Consider the following 20,647-nt stretch of genomic DNA (forward strand, 5'->3'; position numbering starts at 1 on the left):
CAAACCCATTGCACCCCCCCCCCCCCCCCCTTGCTCTCTCTGCTAGCACGTGACCTTCACTGTAGCGTGTAGCATAGACCACGCCTTCCTCTGCGACAAGCCCCGAGACCGATAACTGACATCAATGCCGCTAGGAGCGCTGTCGTATCCATTGCAGCAGACGATGAACTTACGTGGGTAAAAATCGCCTTCTAAAAGATTGTGTGATAGTTATGTATTATGGTGATTGAAAATTACGTCAATACGTCCGTTTTTCTTTAAGGGCTAAGCCCCGGAAGCCCCAAGGGACGAGACACCACTGCCCATTAATAAAGAATTTCTAATTTATAAATTCTACATCTATTTGTGATGAGTGGATTTCATGTTTAAGTATCAGCTATTTTAACACTGAGTTATCTTGTATGCAAATGTACAAAACTTTTTAACTGAATACAGGCATATATTCTGTATTCTCGAGATGCTGGTAATCAGTATGCTAAAGATTAAAACAGAGATGAAAGAAAACAATTTTGAAGCTACAGTATTAATATTCTGAAATAAGGTACTCACTTATCTACAAAACTGTTTTCTATGAAGTTTTCTTAACTTCGGTGGCCACTCTTGGGAACGTGTTGCAACATACTAGCAAAAGCAGTTGCAAAAAGTATAATAGTAGTGGCCACTGAAATTAATAGAACTTCACAAAAAATGTTCTCGTACAAGTAAGTAGTACTTCATTTCAGTATTTTAATTTGCTGCCGCATCTCTCTGAGACAAATTATTCTGCAACATGTAGAAAAATGTTCCTGTTAGCATATTTCATTTCAAATAATAAATAAAATGTTGCCATCTCAGTAAACCAGATATTCCACTTAATAAAATACCCTGAAGTGCTAACAAATAATTTCATTTATTTACAGTCTTTTCTTTAGTGTTATTTACCACTCCAATCTTGTTACGTCACACTTTATTCCAACATGATAAAAATTAATACACTGCACACCAGAAGTGAGAATGTTTGATTTGCGTTAATCTCAAGTCACTTTGCAAAACAATTTCATGATGATAGCCAAATATTTGGCATGCAAATATACCAAAATACTTAGCACTGTGGCAGTAACATTCTACTACCACCCTGATCCTTTCCAGAACAACACTGTTCATACTGAATCTGACAGCGTAATTTTCATTTCTTCTTGTCGTCCTTCGATTCCTCTTTCTCCTTGTCTTTCTTGTCATCTTTGCTTTCCTTCTTGTCTTTAGACTCTTTAGTTTCCTTTTCATCCTTCTTACCTTCTTTCTTCTCAGCATCCCGGTTGGTAAGCTTGTTGTTGATAAGATTGTGCAGGGCTATAACTGACCTAATTAAAGCTGCAAGATATACAACCAGCATCTGATCGTTTGTTTTGATGTAAATTGCATTTTTGAAGTCTTTATGGGTCATGTCAGGTAACAGGTTGAAAATGTCTTGAAGCTGGTACACAATCTGATGATTGATTGGCAGATTTCCTTGAACCACCTTCAAAACAAGGAAATACAATCAATCGAGATAAGCACAGTCCTCATAAAAATTAGGTGTGTTAACAAACCACACATACTACTACACCACAATTAGGGTGTCTGCTTTAGAAATAGGGGTGTGCATTATATTCTGAAAATACTGGTATCAGGAAAAACATTTCTCAACTCAATCTAGACTTTTGGAAAATTTCAAATGGTTGATGTGATCAATTATTGAAGTTCTTTGCTCTATAATTGTCAGAAATTTCTTGGAAATGGCAGTCTTCATTCCAGAAATGCCAAACACTCACTTTCTGGGAGAAACAGTGTTGGATTTCAGATTTTTTCAAGTGTCAGGAAATGTTGAACAATTATAGTTGTGAAAATTTCCCAACATACATTTCCCACCCAAGGAGTGGGATTTTGAAAATCTTCACTTCCTGCAACTACCTACTTGGAAGTATAAAAATGAGGAAATGAAAAAAAAAAGTATTAAAATATCTTAAAAAGAATTTCCTGATGAAGGTGTACACCTGTGAATGTTCTCTTCTGCAATCATTGAGCAGATGCTCGTTGATTTTCTGCAACGTTGCAACAAAAAGTGGTTTCTTTCTCATTGTTATTCAATTTAATACGATGTATAGGGTGTATCAACTCACCTGAACTAAGTAATTTCTTATTTCCTGGATCTGCGAGTGAAGTCCTTTAAGGCCTAGAAGCTGGTTGGTGATCCGCTGGGACAGTGTTCCCACGGTCGTGTCCTTAATGTCACGCAGTAAATGCTCCACTCCCACCTCCTCAGCCTCTTCGGCTCCAATTTCACTAGGCACATGCTCAAATGTCTTTGAAGTGGGAGTTCCATCCTGCAATGAAGAAAAAAAAGATATCATCATGCCTTTCATTAAATGGATACATAGAAATGTACGGATTTTTCCAAGAGAAATTCTCCCTCTAACTTCACAGAAAATGATAAATGAACTACAAAGAAATAAGATTTTGGCAGGCATGTATCTTTGGGGGGGGGTTTCAGAACCCAGTGTCTCACAAAAAAAAACAATAATATTATAAATGTTTAAATTAATACTAAGAGAACGGACCAGTCATTTTGACGGGTGACTTTTAATTATATTTTAATTTTGACAATATTATGTTGACCCATGGCTTCCATATTGTATAATAAATTTTAGTGCTCTACACTTCCAAAAAAAAAAGTTAAACTTTAATCCCATCTCTGAAAGATACTACTATAAATGGGTATAGTTTTTTAGGTAGATACACATGTAAGCAATAGCGGATTCAAAGTGCAAGTGAACCTACGTTCATTATTGCTGATTGTTGTTCATGTATCAGGCGTATTTTCAAGTTGCGTGTTGTTTCAGATCAAAATTCAAATTGACATTCTTGACCAAATGACACATCTCTATGCGGTGAAGTTTGGATGCAGAACATGGCCGATGCACGTGTTCTTCAATGTTTGGATTCCATGGCCATCAAAAACTGGATCTTACACAAAGATTTTATTTTCAAATGATGGAAAGAATTGTCTGCACCTTACGTGACGAAAAGAAAACAGATCCCTCCCAGGCTGGTCAGTGTACCCCTAAGCAGTGGCACTCGCAAGACTTGCCAAATAAAAGGTTGTAAAAGGAAGAATAAATTCATAAACCTCTGATCTGCAAGAAGTAAGTATGTGGACCTTGTTCTTGTTCTGGACAAGTCAGGGCCACCGTTAGGGGTGTGCCACGCGTGCCACCGCACAGGGCCTTGCACTTAGTGACTTTAGCACACGTAAACAAGGCAAGGCAGCACCATCAGCAGTCAAAAAATTAAACCACACCTCTCTGCTCTTTTTTCTGATGATGGGACTAATACAAGTATCGCTAACCTCAATTCTTGTGCAAGAAACAAAAAACCAGTGTGTGTGTGTGAGAGTTGTCACTGTGCTTCCCTCTTTCCCCTTTGTAAACAGCAGTACTAAAAACTTTTGCATACCTTGAGTTTTATACGTGATGACCCATAAGTTTAGCAGAAATAAATAAGCCTTGATTATACAACACGTACTAAACAAGCAGGTGGCCAGGAGAAGGGAATTGTAAAACTAAAAATTATACTTTTTTCTATGGTTGTACTGAAAATCATAATTTTGGAACAGGCTTTTTCATAAATAATAGAATTATCTCGGCTCTTAAAACAGTAGAATTTATTAATGATAGGATATCATATGCAGTTTTACAGGTTAGGTGGTGTAAAATTATTTTAATAAACATACATGCACCAACGGAAGATAAAGATGATAATATTAAAGATGATTTTTATACAGAGTCAGAACAGGTCTTTGATAAATTTTCTTAGTATGATATGAAAATTCTGTTAGGTGACTGTAATGCACAGATTGGCAAAGAAGAGACATTTAAACCCACGATTGGTAAAGAAAGTCTTCATGAATTAAGTAATGATAATGGTATAAGATTGATTACTTTTGCAACCTCAAAGAATTTAATTGTGAAAAGTACCACTTTTAAACATAAAAATATCCATAAATATACCTGGTCTTCTCCAGATGGTAAAACTCATAATCAGATAGATCATATTCTCATTGATAAGAGAAGGCATACTAGTATAATTGACGTTCGTACACATAGAGGTGCTGACAGTGCCAGTGACCATTATTTAGTAATTGCTAAATTAAGAGACAGACTCTCAGTGATAAATCATAAGCAACAAAATCTAAAAGTTCTAAAATTTGATACAGGAAAGTTTACTGATGAAAGAATTAAGAAAGATTACCAAATTAAACTGTCAAATAGATTTGATGTTTTGCAGGATTTAAATGATGATGAAAATATAAATGAAACAGACGTAAATAAGAATTGGGAACACATACGTAATGCAATAGAATCAGCAGCTAAAGAAAGTATAGGATACCATAAACCGAGAAAAAGTAAGCCGTGGTTTGATAATGAATGTCATAATCTAATAGAAATAAGAAATCAAGCTAGACTTAGGTGGTTAAATAACTCTGATGATACAAATCTAAGCAATTATAATAGAATAAAGCGAGAAAGTTAACCGCATGTTTAGAAGTAAAAAAAAGAGATTACTTGAAAAGCAAAATTAACGAAATTGAAACAAACAGCAAAAATAAAAATATCAGAAATTTATATAAAGGTGTAAATGAGTTTAGAAAGGGGTGGCAACCTAAAGTAAACTTGATAAAAGATAAAGATGGTGATTTTCTAGCTGACCCAAGCGATATTCTAAATAGATGGAAGAACTACTTTAATGACCTTTTAAATGTCCATGTAGGAGATAAATCAGAAGTAAATGAAGTCCACACAGCAGAACCTTTAGTTCCAGAACCTAACTTGACTGAAGTTAAAGATGCTATTAAAAGGCTAAAGAATAACAAAGCACCTGGCATTGATTTAATACCAGCTGAGTTAATTAAATATGGTGGAAATTCATTAATATGTCAAATTCATAAATTAATTTGTTTAATATGGAATAAAGAAGAAATCCCTCAACAGTGGAAAGAATCCATAATTGTTCCTGTGTTTAAAAAAGGTGATAAAATGAACTGCAATAATTACCGTGGAATTTCTCTACTCTCAACAACATATAAAATATTATCTAACATTCTTTTAACAAGACTAACCCCATATGCTAATGAAATTATAGATGATTATCAATGTGGATTTAAACGTAACAGATCAACTACAGATCAAATTTTTCACATCAGACAGACACTTGAAAAAAAGTGGGAATATAATCAAAATGTCCATCAGCTATTCATTGATTTCAAAAAAGCATATGATTCGGTCAGAAGAGATGAATTATATAATATATTAGTCGAGTTTGGAATACCTAAGAAGCTTGTTAGTATGATAAAAATATGCACCAGTGAAACAGAAAGTAAGATTCGGGTGGGTATTAATATGTCTGAAAAATTTACAATTCATGATGGGTTAAAACAAGGAGATGCATTATCTCCATTGCTCTTTAATTTTGCCTTAGAATATGCTGTTAGGAAGGTAAAAGAAACCAAAGAAGGACTAAAATTAAATGGTGTGACTCAGTTGTTAGCATATGCAGATGATGTAGACTTACTGGGGGATGATGTGAATACAATTAAGAATAATGCTAAAATATTTTTCAAAACTGCTAAAGAGATAGGTTTGGAAGTTAACAAAGAGAAAACTAAATATATGCTTACAGACCGAAACCAAGTGTTAGGTAATAATCAAAATCTAATTATTGATAACAACTCGTTTGAACCAGTTTTCAAATTCAAATACTTAGGAGTAATATTAACAAATGAAAATTATATTAAAGAGGAAATAAAAAGTAGGCTTAATTCAGGAAATGCATGTTACTTCTCTCTTCATAAACTTTTGTCTTCTCGTTTAATATCTAAGAAACTAAAAGTTAAAATATACAAAACAGTAATTTTGCCTGTGGTATTATATGTATGTGAAACTTGGTCCCTTACATTGAAAGAGGAACATAAATTGAGAGTATTTGAAAATAAGATCCTTAGGAAAATCTTTGGACCTAAAAGGGATGAGGAGACAGGCGAGTGGAGAAGGTTACATAATTTAGAACTACATAATTTGTATTCATGTCCAGATATTATTACGTAGAATAATTAAATCAAGAAGACTTAGGTGGGCCGGCCATGTGGCACGAATGGGAGAGGAAAGAGGAGTTCACAGGATTCTTGTTGGGAAACCTGATGGTAAGAGACCTGTAGGAAGGCCAAGACGAAGATGGAGGGACAACGTTGAGATGGACCTAAGGGAAATCGGTAGGGATGGAAAAGAGTATATAGAACTTGCTCAAGATAGGGACAGATGGAAGGCCTGTGTTGCTGCAGCCATGAACCTTCGGGTTTAAGAAGGCTAGGGAGTTAGTTTAGTTAGTTAGTACTAAACAAGCACATTTACATTACTTAATCTAAATATGTCCTTGGATTTTGGGGCAATATTTGCAGACATTCTTTTCGACCTGAAATGTTTTGAGAGTAACAGCCAAAGGCATAACAGGACTTTTAAACCTGGGTTAGACATGCAGTTTTCTATTAACATGCATGGGCACGTGGGTGACACTTGTCATCCAACTCCAGACTAGCTTACCCTGTTCGGTTTAGAAAATAGACCAATAGCTCCTGCTTCTCCGATGATTCCAAGTAAAAAGACCCCGTGTCGCTCTCATGCGCACCTATTTAAACCCTCGCTTGGCCTCTCGTCACCTCTAGCCAAAAGCCAGTGTTCTTACCATTTCCTGTAAAAAGCTTATCCTACACATTTCTGAGCAGGAGCTGACAAGATCTGCCAGGGTCAATATTTCTTAACCAAACGGATATGCTACGCTTTAACTATCCTAAAGTATGAACTAGACTATGAATTATTCTGTGCATGCATGTAGAACATTCTTTCATTGTCTTTGTTCTAAACTCAGCTATAGTTCTGCTGCACTTCTAATTGACATAATATTATACAGTTACCGACAGTTGTGTACCATGTGCCTAAATACGTAACAACTGAAGCAGTGTTATGTTCACTACTTTCGATTACTTACCACACATACACACACCTTTGTATCCTCCTCTTCTACATTAACCCACCTCCACGTAACATCTGAATCTGTTACATGCTCTGTCTTTGGACACTTTGACATATTTAAACACGCCCGAAACTGTCACTCATGAATATGACTGACGTTAACTCTATGCTATTATGTCACTTAGAAATGCAGCAGAACTATCCATCTGAGCTTAGGACAAAGACATTGAAATAATTTTCTGCTATCCAAAAACATGCATGTGCAGTATGATTCAGTGTTGCAATCTCGCAGTGAATATCAATGGGTGACAGGTGTCACCCACATGTCTAATGGCGTGTTAAAAACTGTGTGTTCTCTATATTTCAATGCATAGCATGAGTACAGTTCAAAATAATTCCATGTAACTTGCAGGTGCATGTGGAATGTAATTGTTATCAGCATCGCCCATTAGTAAAACTATTGAGGTAAAAATGAAAGAACACTTAAAAGATCCAAAAGAAAGAAAAATTCCAGAATCAGCACACTCTCTCAGAATATCACGGCATCAGGACATATCATCAATAATAACATCAACATTCATACAAGTGTGACAATCTAATCCAAGCTGCTTATGAAATCCTTCACAGCAATCCAGTACAATTTAAGCAAAAAGGCTCGACCAGAGCTCACATCTAGATCCCTGGCACACTGTGTCACAGAGTTATCGAGCCTGCCCTAATTTTGTCTGATGTTTCACTTCCACTTACATGCAGTTCATTTTCTGTGCATGATTTGCAGGGAGATACTGGGTACTGGCGACATCATATGTTTCAAAGGGAACAGATTCCATTGCAGTATTAACAGAACAGGCAATTACACACATGTAAAACAATATGAACCAAATATTAGTATAAATCAGGGTTGGCTCGGTACCTCAGTTGGTAGTATCATAGACAAGGTAACACACAGGTTCAAGTCCTGGTCGAACCTATATTTTTTGCTTAAATTTCTATGCAGTGCATCTTCTGAGTGTGCCAAATAAAGTAAAAACCGAGGATATGAACCAAACAGAGAAACCTTGGCCATAGTAATTAGACAGGCAAAATATGTTCAAATTTCTTCGGAATTCAAAGGCAAGCACAGCACCGACAATGAGCAATTTGTCAATCATATTAAGAAATGTATCTATGTACCACACAAAAAGTTAGTGTTTTATGCATATCACCCACTGCCCTTAAAGAAGACATACTTACATCATGCACTTCTTCCACGGCTCTGTATGCCTCTGTTGGAAGACCAAGATCCTTTGGCTTGGCATCAATGATCACTAGAACAGAGTTGTTGCAATATCGACGAATTAGCTCATTGATAGCAACATCATTCTGATGCAATTTGGGCCCTGTGTGGTACCAACCTACAATCTTCTCTCGGGCTGTAAAATGAGAACATTTTAAATGACATACACAATATCTTCCAATGTAGCATCATCTCTTTAATATCTAAGTTTAACTTTGGTACACTGTAAAATTCTTGGATTGACTGAAATAGAACTTTTTGGTGCATCAGCACTTAGGCTATTTGCGACCTGCCACGTTACATGGTGCCAAGCCCCTTACCATAGCTAAAATCAAAACGTGTCTCTGAGGACTAATATCTCCATACCTAGGTTAAGAGCAGAGGATGTAAAGTGGGGATCAGTACATATATGGGCAAAATACACAATCCTACAGAGGATTACACTCGTCCAGATCAGAGCCTCGTTGACCTGCAAGAGTGCAATTACTGGGTTGTACTATGTGGAAGTGAGGTTGACATTTGGATGCCTTCTACGGACACCCCTTACACCCAGAAAATTTATTGAACTGTTGGATATACACACAAATAGCAGTGCTGTAGCTGTCCCAGGCCCGTAGCTAGAATTATCTCCGGGAGGGGCTTTGTAAACTAAGTCCATTTTTCAAAAGTTTTAACAGTATTAAACTAAGGTAAATTATGTGTGTGTTGGGGAGAGTGATTAAGTTAATATCAAATTTAGAAATATACATTTTGGAAATCTGTGCGTTTACTCACTAAATAGATTCTTTCACAGTAAAAAAAAAGTATAAAAAACTTACATGAGTGAGTATAATGGTTGCAGACGTCGTTTCAGAATTTATAATTTCTGGATTTTTTACATATATGACGAAGTACTTTATGTACTGAAAAGAGACCTGAAGAAGCGGAGCGTAGCTTCGCGAAACGTCGTCTGCAACCATTATACTCACTCACGTAAGTTTTTTATACTTTTTTTTTTTACTGTAAAAGAATTTAGAAATATCATACCAATACTACAGTTTTTTCTACATCTTCTAAAAATTCTCTTGAAGTGTTAATTGACTGCTACTAACATCATCCCTCACTACACACTCCATACTACTTTGATACGTCCTTTCCCATTTCACAAATATTTATTGTTAATATTTATTGTTATTAATTATATTTTCTCTTGTGCAAAGGTTTATTGTTTTTTAATATTAATTTCTGTAATTTACCTATCACTGATAATGTCAGGATAGTGACTAACCTGTATATAATTATCTTGTTAAGAGCTGTTGCCATGGCAATTACGAGTGTCTTTTGTCTTGACTTAAGAGTTCGGGCTTCGAGTTTTAAAAGAGTGGTTAAGTTGAATTGTAAGAAGCTGTTATTTCTTTGACTGAAGTGGATTTTATGCACATAAGTATTTATTTTGCTAAGACGTAAAATATAATTATTTTCTCTTAGCGAAAACTTGACTTTGATTTGTTTTGACCAACGAACGAAGAGAGATATTACCCCATACCCTGCGATGCATCACGTGTATGCTTTCGAGTCTTTCATGTGAACTTATTATTTGTTCTTTTAGTTAAATCATGTTCTTTTGACTAAAGAACGTGTCAATATTTTGGCGCAACAACGCGGGGCCCGAAATCTGTTGTTTCGTTAGTGGTGTTCACTTTTGTGTGTTCGTGAAGAGTAATTGATTTGTGATTGTGATGGAAATTCTGTGCTAGAAGAATATGGATAAGAAGATGTTGAGAAGTGCAAGTAAATCGTCGGCTGAGGAAAATGAATCTCCAGTGCAGTCAGTTCCAGTTACAGCAGACTTGCTTTCTTCAATACGGATTATGTTGGAGGAAAGTACAAGGGCTATGGAAACTAAAATTCAGGAAAACATTAGAGAAAGTTCCAGCAATCTAGAAGCAAAGATCCAAGAAAACGCCATTGCTTTGGATTCTCTGGAATCAAAAATTAAGGGAAACATTAGAGAAAGTTCCAGCAATCTGGAAGCAAAGATCCAAGAAAACGCCATTGCTTTGGATTCTCTGGAATCAAAAATTAAGGAAAATATTAGAGAAAGTTCCAGCAATCTGGAAGCTAAGTTTCAGGAGAATGTAGCCATGTTGGAATGCAGTTTGAACTTAAAGTTAGAGGAAAGTGGTAGAAATCTGGTGGAATCAGAAAGGCGCTTAGAAGAGAAGTTTTCACAGGGTTATTCGAAACTCACAGAATCTGCTTTGGAGATGGGACAGAGACTGGACAATTTGACTGTAAAAATGGAAGAAAATCAACAGAAGATAAAAGAAAGCATTCAAATAGAGATCGTTAATTTACGTCAGACATGTGAAGCAAACTCTCTACAAGTGGAATCAAATGTGCAAAAAGAAATTGCCCTGTTGAGAGAAGAGGTTGAACAATCTCAGGGTAACTTTCGTAAGGAAATCGCTGAAGAACAGAGCAGCTTCAGAAAGGAAGTGTTTGAAAATGTGAATCACCAGGTAACTGTTTTCACAGACAAGTTAGAAGATACCATTAATCACAAAGTGGCAGAGAAACTTGCTGAGAATATAAATGAAACCGAGGGATACCGAAAAGCTGACGAAGAATGGAGGAAAACAGTTGAAACTAAACAAGACAAATTTTCCTCAGATGTTGGTCATATCTGTAGTGAAATTGTTCATATTTCTGATCAGCTGAATAGGTTACAGATCCAGACGAACTCTGATCATCCTAAAATCCACCGTGTTGATGAAGGTTCTGGAAGATCGACATTTTATCCCATCTGTTCAGATGAAGCTTCAAACCTACAAGGAAAAACCTCACAGAAAAAGAGGTACAAGAAGATGAACGAATCCAGCTCCTCAGACAGTGAACCAACTGCTCGCAGCAGAAGAAACAGAAGAGAGCCTTCTTCACGCATTGTACACACTGGGGTAACTCCTAGGATGGCAGACATCAATTCTATGAGAAAGTTCGACGGTAATATTATCGCTACTTCAGCTGAAATATATTTAAAGGAATTGAATACAAACCTAGAAATTCTACAGATTCCTCAACATTATAGGCTTGAAATCATTGCACGTTTGTTAACTGGAAAGGCCTATCACTGGTTTTATTCGCATAAGAACGATTTCCGCACTTACTCTGATTTCTGCAAAGAGTTCAAGAAGCGTTTTGCTTCAACAGAAGCGAAAGAGAGAGAATTGGCGTCTGTGAGGACTAGGCGGTACAATAAGCAGAATGATAACAATGTGGAGGAATACGTTTGGTCTGTGTACTCTGCCTATAGGAATCTGAGTAATCATTACACCGAGCAGGAAGTAGTTAACCTAATCATCGGACAGCTACCTTTTAGAGTAAAGCAATTGTGCTTGGCTCATGCTCCGAACACCGTGGATCTCTTAGCGGATTTTGTTAAGAGATATGAGCAAGCAGAGGAACAAGATGCTTGGCGGTCTACATGGAGACGAGAAACTGGCTCTCAACAAAACAGCAGAGATGTTCAAAGAACGTCTAGAATTCGCTTAGTTCAGCAACAAAATAGGAGTAACCCAGCTGAGAGTCCATTCCCTAGAAATGGAAATAATTACCGTCAACAGCGTCAGTTTAGATCACGACGAGAATATCCAGCTTCCAGAGGTAATCCTTACGATAGACCGTATCCTAACAACGGGTTTTCCTCGCCAAGTCAACAACGTTTATCTCCACCGAGAGATAGCAATAATGCTCCCGGAACTCAAATGACGAGCAGTGGCGTGCAGACAGACATTGTTGAATCATATCCCAGCGTTGAGCAACAGCGTAGTGTGGCAGTAACGAGGAACTTCTGTTGGGATACCGGATCTAATCTGGATCAGGTGCGGGACTTTACCCCTCGCCTAGCATAAAACTATCCTTTATGTTAAGCAGTCTCGGAGGGAACTGGTTGCAAGAAGAAATATTTTACAGTCTGGTGACAAAGATATTATGCTGATATTCATAACAAATCAGAATTTACCTGTACTTTAAGGCAGATCATTCAGTATAAAAATTCAGTGAGCTAGAAATAGAATTCAGAACTTGAATTTGTAGGCAAGCGTAACTCGTGCTTGAAACTACTGTAAGCACCATTCTAATGGAAATTTTAATTGTTAAAGATTTACGATATGAGCTGCTGTTGGTTAATTGTTTCTGCGAAAGTATAAAACTGAGTTCAGTCTTAAACTATGAAAAGTATATTTAATGGTGGATGGAGTGTCTATTTAAAAAGGAGCTAGAAGAGAATAATTCCGTAGACAAGTAAATAAGGGTCCGGAAATTTAAAGCTAGCCATTAGAAATGGATTCCTTCACCAGAAGATATGAAAAAGAAGATTGATTCCAGTAAATTTACTGAAAATGGAACGAAGAACCGATTTAAGTTGATATCTTCACGATCAATAGAAAGGTGTCTTTGGAAAGGCGTGGCACTGGAAACGTTTTCTATGAGTTTGTGGTTACGACATGTAGAACGAGAGCATATTTGAATAGGCTGCTGAATGTTTATTTGATCTGGTCTTCTTAGTTGTATGAAGTGTCATAGTTTATTTATGATGTATCAGAAGTCCCATGCTGTACTAAAAAAATGAATCTTTCTTCAAACGTCCAGTTTTATGCCAGAACTTGTGAACTAAATACATGAAGAATTGTAAACTGTTTTCCAGAGATTGAAACCAAAATCTCCTAGACTGTTGAAAGTTTTCCAGTTCGTCGTCGATTTTGATTTTTCTTCGGAGGGGGCAATTGATACGTCCTTTCCCATTTCACAAATATTTATTGTTAATATTTATTGTTATTAATTATATTTTCTCTTGTGCAAAGGTTTATTGTTTTTTAATATTAATTTCTGTAATTTACCTATCACTGATAATGTCAGGATAGTGACTAACCTGTATATAATTATCTTGTTAAGAGCTGTTGCCATGGCAATTACGAGTGTCTTTTGTCTTGACTTAAGAGTTCGGGCTTCGAGTTTTAAAAGAGTGGTTAAGTTGAATTGTAAGAAGCTGTTATTTCTTTGACTGAAGTGGATTTTATGCACATAAGTATTTATTTTGCTAAGACGTAAAATATAATTATTTTCTCTTAGCGAAAACTTGACTTTGATTTGTTTTGACCAACGAACGAAGAGAGATATTACCCCATACCCTGCGATGCATCACGTGTATGCTTTCGAGTCTTTCATGTGAACTTATTATTTGTTCTTTTAGTTAAATCATGTTCTTTTGACTAAAGAACGTGTCAACTTTTTGATAACAAATATTTATATCATACAAGAAGAAATGCACAATATTTAATCATAGTGCCTACCGTACATTCCACCCCCGGTCAAAGCAATAAAACTCACCTTTGTTCCCAAAACTTAGGAACTGTTGACCTTAGATGCAGATGCGGAAGGAATGTGGATGATAATATCAAAGTCACAGATTTCTGTCTAAATGGAGACTGCAACAAGGGCAGGGAAGGTAAGACAAGGAAGCTCCTTGTGAAAGAACTTTCTAAAGTCTAGAGAATCTTCTAAATACTTGCCGCTACTTATACATCTGTTTATAAACAAGATGAATGAATGTAATAGCTGCTGTGAATTGATCCTTTACCAAATTGTGAGCAAAATAATCTCTGTTGTCTACATTTTCAATCTTCATTGTAAACAAATTACACAAAAGTTTTATCTAATGTTGACTGAAGTGCCGGGGGGGAAGAGCCTCAGCCCCCTGGCTAAAAGCCTGAGCTGTCCCTTCCGAGTTAGTAGCACAATATTTGCACACTACTTGAAGCCCACTTTATGCTCAGACAGGCTAGTCAGCACTAGACCTGCCATTTAAAGTGGGATCCCAAAACATTGTGCATGAACCCAGGACCCCTTGACTACAAGGTGACAGCGTTATCACTACAATGACTTAATCTAAGCATAAAGTGGACTTAAAAAAAACTTGGACAAACAATTTAATATTTCTGCCCCTAGATATTGGTATATTAATTCCATGACTAGAATCATTGCAAGATACTATCAACTTAATTGCAAAAAAATGCAAATCAGTAAAAAAAAAAAAAAAAAAAAAAGGGTATAAATATCTGTATTCCAAATGTTCAATGTAGAAGACTATTGTTACAGTGGAACCACAAGCAAAAGGGATTGCGCATATCTGTGTGTCATGTGCATCGTACTTGTGTATGTAGGGAAGGGGCAGTGTGGCTGGCTTCCTTATGGCCCAATTTGAATGGCTGGAGGGGAAGAAGCGTGAAGGCTTTTGGCCAAAGGTTCTTTAGTTTCTGGTCACATAGAGTGACAACTTCCCATCTTGTGGAACTTTTCACCTTTCTGTTGCACTCTACTCTGACAACAGAAGCACACTGTGTACTGCCTACATGAAAGAGTCAAAGAGGGGCAACAGTGCATAAATGAAGCCTGAGCATCAACAAAATCAACTGCTGATTAAAATTAATTTCTTGAACTTTTGTACTCACACATAAATGCATTTTATAATTCTATGTATATTATCAAATGCAGAAATAACAAATATATATTTTGCAAATCTTGCTTACCATTTACTTTCTTGAACATCCCAAACATGTTCTCCAGATAATCATGATCAAGGAACCACACAGATTTGTCCTTTTCATCTTCATCGAATGGAACTGCAGAAAGACAGAAAAGAAAAATGAAATTTGCAAAAAAAAAAATGTACATACTTCTTTGATGTTTTTATTATTACACTAGCCCCATATAGTTTGTGCACTTTCTGACTCTCTTTGCACCAAAGTCTCTAGTTGGTTACATGGTGCAACACCGAGTCTAGTTCGTTGATTTGGAGTCAAGTAGTGTATTTGGTGTATGCACAGTTTGCACTACGTTCTGGGTCGGTGTATGGTCACGTGGTGAGTGCTAACTCATCAAATGAACGTTTAAAGCCGCAGACAGGCATTTGTTGAATATTCTATTCTGAACTTGAACACCGCTTTCCATCTACTTGGTTCAACGTCATTTCCTTGCTACACTACCCTGACAATGGAATACACCTGCACTACACGGAGTGTCAAAAAGTGCAGCGAACTAGACAGAACTACGGAGTGCTCACTGAACTGCAACCACCCCTCCAAACAACAAGGAACTTCCCAAAAGCTGCGCTGCTCACAAGACTACCCCAACTGGGAGTATTGTGGTGAATGTATAGACACAATGTGACATGTTAGTCGAACAGCACACGTTAAAATGAGAGGTGGTCAGGATTTAATGTTGTTCAAAAGGGTACGATTGTGGGTGTCCGAGCATCCGGTGCATCAATAACCAACACAGCGACACTGGTTGGATGCTTTGAATGATTGATTTGGTGCTTTAAGTCTACCTTATGCACAGTAAGGCTAATCGGACTGGACCTACAGTTTAAAGTGGAATCCGAACCACTATGTGCCTACAATGGGTATTGAACCTGGGACCCCTTGATTACAAGGCAATGACACTACCACTGTGCCATCAGGGAGGCCTGCACTGGTCGGATACACCCGTTCCAGTGTAGTGAAGGTGTACAGAGAGTGGCAAGAAAACGGGGCAACGACTACGACCACCAACAGGCACAATTGCATGGGTGTACGGAAGGTGACACGGTGGGGACAGCGTTGAGTCAAATGGCTTGTGACAGCTGAACGCACCATCAGCGACCAGTAATTACTGGACCAATACAACAGTGGATGCATAACACCCATATCCCACGCAACTGTGCGGTGCACACTGGCACGCATGAAGTTCCACAGCAGGCGACCCTCTCGTCAGCCACGCAGACTTTCATCTCGCTTGGTCCTTTGCCAAAAACTACGATCCCATTGCGATCCCATAACAAAACTTCTAAGACTTGATGTTGAAATATGTATGTTACTATGGTGTATTTTTTAAAAAATTCAAAATATGTTTGAATGACTTTGAAATGAAAAAAATTTAATAGTAGTCATGTGATATATCTGATTAAAGCTCATAGCAAAAGCAACAATTTGGTTCTTATCCCAACCTTCTACGTCAATTCTAGCTTGATTTGTGCCTTTCTGTACCAAAGGTTTCCCAGCGTCGAATAACATGGGTACCTGGGGGAAACCGTGGGGGGTAAAGGCGGTCAGGGGCGTGATGCTGATCACATCACCCCCACTCACGACCGGATCAAGAAAGTGTGGGGCGTTACCCCCACACCCCCTATACGCCTTCATGGCATGGTGCTATGGACAGGGGAACACTTTTACTTACACTTTTACCAAAGGTTTCAGGTTACTGATACAGCCACCAGCAGCACTGGTGGTGTTGAGCCAATGCTAGTGAACAACGCATTAGATAAAATTATATTCTGTTATTTTCAAGGGCTACTGCCACCATCCTAAATGGATGGCACAAACAGAAGTAAAACAAAATACATATTAATTGCACTTGTATTTGGTAAATACTTAATTGCGACATCAAATGTCCTGTGAAAAGAACACTGACTGATTTCATTTATTTTACATTCACTTTCCTGCCACTTTTGGCTAATCGCGAAGATTAGGATAAAGGATGATATGATGAAACTGATGAAGGGACTCTCACAAAGAACACTCATCAGAGGAATCAAACCCAAGACCTCTGGTGTTGGAGTGCTGTGCTCATCACTTCACCACAGAGGCCGGCACTAGGAAAAAAAAGCTCCAAGATTCCACCAAGCAAAAAGTGGAAGGACAGGGGAAAAGATATGTATTTCAAAGTCAAAAGCAAGATGTTTGAGGTTTTAAGTCCGATTTATGCACAGAAAGGCTAATAAGGACAGGACCTACAGTTTAAAGTGGGATCCGAACCAATATGCACCTTCACCAAGATGCCTTGATTACAAGATGACGATGCTACCACTGCACCATCGGGGAGGCCAGAAGGAAGTAGTTCTATGCACCAAACCAATAGGAACTATACAAAATTCAATGAAAAAATACTATTGTTAAGAAATACGATGCAGATAGCTGATCTATATAACTCAATAAACTGGTAAGATACTATGAACACCCTTTATTGCATATATAATTCTACTCCTATCCTGCTGACCCAGAAATGTCACTTCCTTTGGGTTTATATCCATTGAATGTTTGACAAGTTAGTTATTATGTGCGGTCCATTCCAGGGTGAAACTGCTTTGAGAAAGAATAATGAATGGATGTTTGTATTTTATTGGTGAATATAGAATTTGTGTCTGTGTCTTGCATGCTGGATTTGGTTTGATTGCACAATATAGAGAATGTCTACAATTCCTTTCCTACTTCTTATACTCACTAAATATGCAGTCCTGGTAAGGTATCTGGAGTTAAGATTTGAGGGTCACGTGTAAAAATTGTACACATATCTTTGATGATATGAACAAATGACGTTCGACATGCGTTGCCACACTGTTCCTCCGTTACTTGCAGAGCATTAGTTGTTGCTTCGTTATTTGAAGATCATTAATCGTTGAAGCATGGCATGGCATGGCATTTTGCGCAGTGAAGTAGCTAGTGCTACAAAACTTATATTTTGTAACAATATATGCTCATTGGGAAAAGATTTAACTGATATCCACACGAAACTATTTCCGGTAAGATTAGGGTAAGCAACGATCTTCAATTTCGTTATTATTTGGTATATTAACTAATTTTTGCCTCTTAATCAGTACACGAACCATGCACAGGTAGCCCCACAAACCATTGACGGATAGCCCCACAAACCATTTCCGGTAAGATTAGGTTAGGTTAGACAAGCATAATTTGATACAGCTCTAAAAAAAAAAAATCCACTTATATCGGCTTTTTCGCGATTTCCAGATGTGATCCCCTCATTTTAACAGATTCGTCTCCAATTTCGTTTATACAAGGGAAAGTCAAAAATTATCCACACTTTCACCATAACTTTCTTTAGATTGACCACACTGCTTTCAGAGCTCGCATGCTGAAAGGTTGTACTGTTGTGGTTACGTGGCCGAGGTTTCATATTAATCGCTCCATTTTTCTTTCTTTTGTAACAGAATAAACATGGACGCTGCTGCAGGCAGTGTGCACCAACGCAGAACAGAGAACAATGATCTGTTTCTGTGCTCCGAAGGGGCTGATTTTCAGCTTAGGCTTTCAGTACAATACATGGACTACTCTGTAGAAGTGTATACGAGTAGATAGAGAGGTTTAAAAATGACCGGACAAGCGGGAGCAGGATGCCCATCAACCTCCACCACTGATGGGAAGATCCAAGGGTAAAAATTTACTATTCCCCGAACACCTGTAACTTCTTTGTTTCGTCACTTTTAACATTCGTACTTACCTATCTGCTTCGGGGAACGTTCTTTAAGGTGTATTCAAATTTTTTTCATGAAAGTAATTTTTTCACATTACGAGTACTTCTTTATGTGCGTTGTCTCGCTTGCGTACGGCACAGTATACCGCGTACACCTTCATACATAATCGTTCGTCGGGCTTGTGTTTTGTCGATTTTCATTCAGTATCCAGTGTTTCCAACCTTTGTAACCCAAAAAACACTCATGAAGATAGCTGATGTGATTTATTTTTATTTTTTTACTTCTTTGCATTGTTTTACGAACAAAATTTTAACTATGCTTGCCTAACCTAACCTAGTCGGAAATGGTTCGTGGGGCTATTCGTGAATGGTTTTTGGGGCTCCCGGTATGAATTTCACCACCGCATTGTTCTACAAACAAAATTTTGACTATGCTTGCCTAACCTAACATTGCCGGAAATGGTTCTTGGGGCTATCCGTGAATGTTTTGGGGCTATCCATCAATGGTTTGTGGGGCTCCCGGTATGAATTTCACCACGCATCCACTACACATCATGTTTGTATTTTTGATTGGAAACACAGAAGGTTGGAAACACTGCATCCCAATGAACATCAACAAAACACAAGCACGAAGCGTGATGATCTACGAAAGTATATGCGCCAAAGGCTATTATCAGTCGGAGAATTAATTTTCAACAAAAAACATGAATTTCCACTATGATACATTCCCACATGACAGAAAACACCTTCCAGATGTTAGACAATGCTACAGGAACTTATTACCGTAAGTAGTTTCTTGTGTAAAAATGAAGAAATCTGTTCGGGGAATAGTAAATTAGTAGATTCAACAAGCTCAAGAGATGATTCTGACGAACAGATGGGCACAGGGTGGCAGGTGATGAGGTGGCATGCTCTCTGCTAATTTGTCATCAGTGGCATGCCTGAGGGGGAGGGAGGGCTGGTTGGGGTTATAGCCCCTCCCCTTTGGCCCAGTATTCTTAAACAAAAAGAAGGTCAAAGGCAGGATAACCCCCTCCCCTTTCAAAAATTCTCGGCACGCCACCGTTAGTCATGGTTCTGTGTCGAAAGCGTCCACGAAAAGCTTCAGATCACTGATTTCTGTTTTCCCTTGGAGTACATTACCAGCAGCACAGCAATGTTTAATCTGTTACAAAAGAAAGAGAAATGAGCGAATACTATGAAACCTGGGCCACGTAACCATAAGAGTACCACTTATCAGCATGCGAGAGCTGTGGACAGCGTGGCCAACCTAAAGAAAGTTATGGTGAAAAGTGTAGATAATTTTTGACTCACCCTTGTATTTTCGAAATTGGAGACATTCTCTATATTCTGCATTCGCTCCCAGGATTTTAGATACCTTCTTTCTTTAGAAATCGTGTATAAAACTGTGATATCATGCTGACGTTTTCTCCTTGCCATTGTGTTCATGTTCAATGCATACTGTGGTATGTTCATGTTCAATGCAAAAAATATATATTCTTTCTGTCTGAACCCAAATTCCCAGTTTCTTGGTCCATATACCTATATTTGGCTTGTATCAAAAATAAAATAACTGAGCATGTGCAACCATTCCCAGGCCGGTGTTCCTGACATCACATACCTGCAAAACTGTTAGATACATCCAACACGCCTTTGGCTCTCCAGCTACCCAAAAGTACTCCTACTACTCTCTTTTGGTTTCCAATTTTTCCCATTCGATTAAAATGATCAACAACACTTAGTAAAACAAGAGGATGTACCACTACTTTTGTGGTTACTACGTCCTGACTCGGCATTTTTGAAATTTGACAAACAAATTGCAGAATAACAAAACAAGAGTGGCAAACTTCCTACACTTGCCCACACTCAGACTCGCTCAATCGACTGAATCGACTAATCGAAGTCGAGTAAGGAACGATTCTAATTCCACAGGCAGTCAACTCAAAATAGATAAATGTTCAATATTGAAACTGTTTGAAAGTTAATTTCATTTGAATAAGTTTCTCAATGGATTAAACATCTTTGATATAAACAATGTCTACAAGAC

The 20,647-nt window shown here is 37.7% G+C and overlaps 1 protein-coding gene across 1 annotated transcript; it reads right to left on the reverse strand.

Annotated features, from left to right (window-relative positions):
- Positions 1-870: 870 nt before the first annotated feature.
- Positions 871-20,489, reverse strand: Rpn8 (regulatory particle non-ATPase 8). The gene is made up of 5 exons (XM_083138511.1): positions 20,222-20,489; positions 14,883-14,975; positions 8,274-8,452; positions 2,139-2,342; positions 871-1,498 (listed from the first exon to the last, which is right to left on the reverse strand). The coding sequence occupies exons 1-5, from the start codon at positions 20,394-20,396 to the stop codon at positions 1,166-1,168; spliced, it is 984 nt and encodes a 327-aa protein (XP_082994637.1). The 5' UTR covers positions 20,397-20,489; the 3' UTR covers positions 871-1,165.
- Positions 20,490-20,647: the final 158 nt, after the last annotated feature.

The sequence above is a fragment of the Lepisma saccharinum genome, chromosome 17, assembly GCF_977018435.1.
Source record: "Lepisma saccharinum chromosome 17, izLepSacc3.1, whole genome shotgun sequence".
In the NCBI taxonomy this organism is placed as follows: Eukaryota; Metazoa; Arthropoda; class Insecta; order Zygentoma; family Lepismatidae; genus Lepisma; species Lepisma saccharinum.

Bases quoted from the DNA above. Each gene is read 5' to 3' on its own strand.
- Rpn8 (XM_083138511.1), bottom strand. From the start codon at position 20,396: ATGCCGAGTCAGGACGTAGTAACCACAAAAGTAGTGGTACATCCTCTT. The intron at 8,453-14,882 runs GTAAGCAAGATT...CTCATTTTACAG, and splicing joins GATGTTCAAGAAAGTAAATG to CCCGAGAGAAGATTGTAGGT. The intron at 1,499-2,138 runs GTGAGTTGATAC...CTTGTTTTGAAG, and splicing joins TAAGAAATTACTTAGTTCAG to GTGGTTCAAGGAAATCTGCC.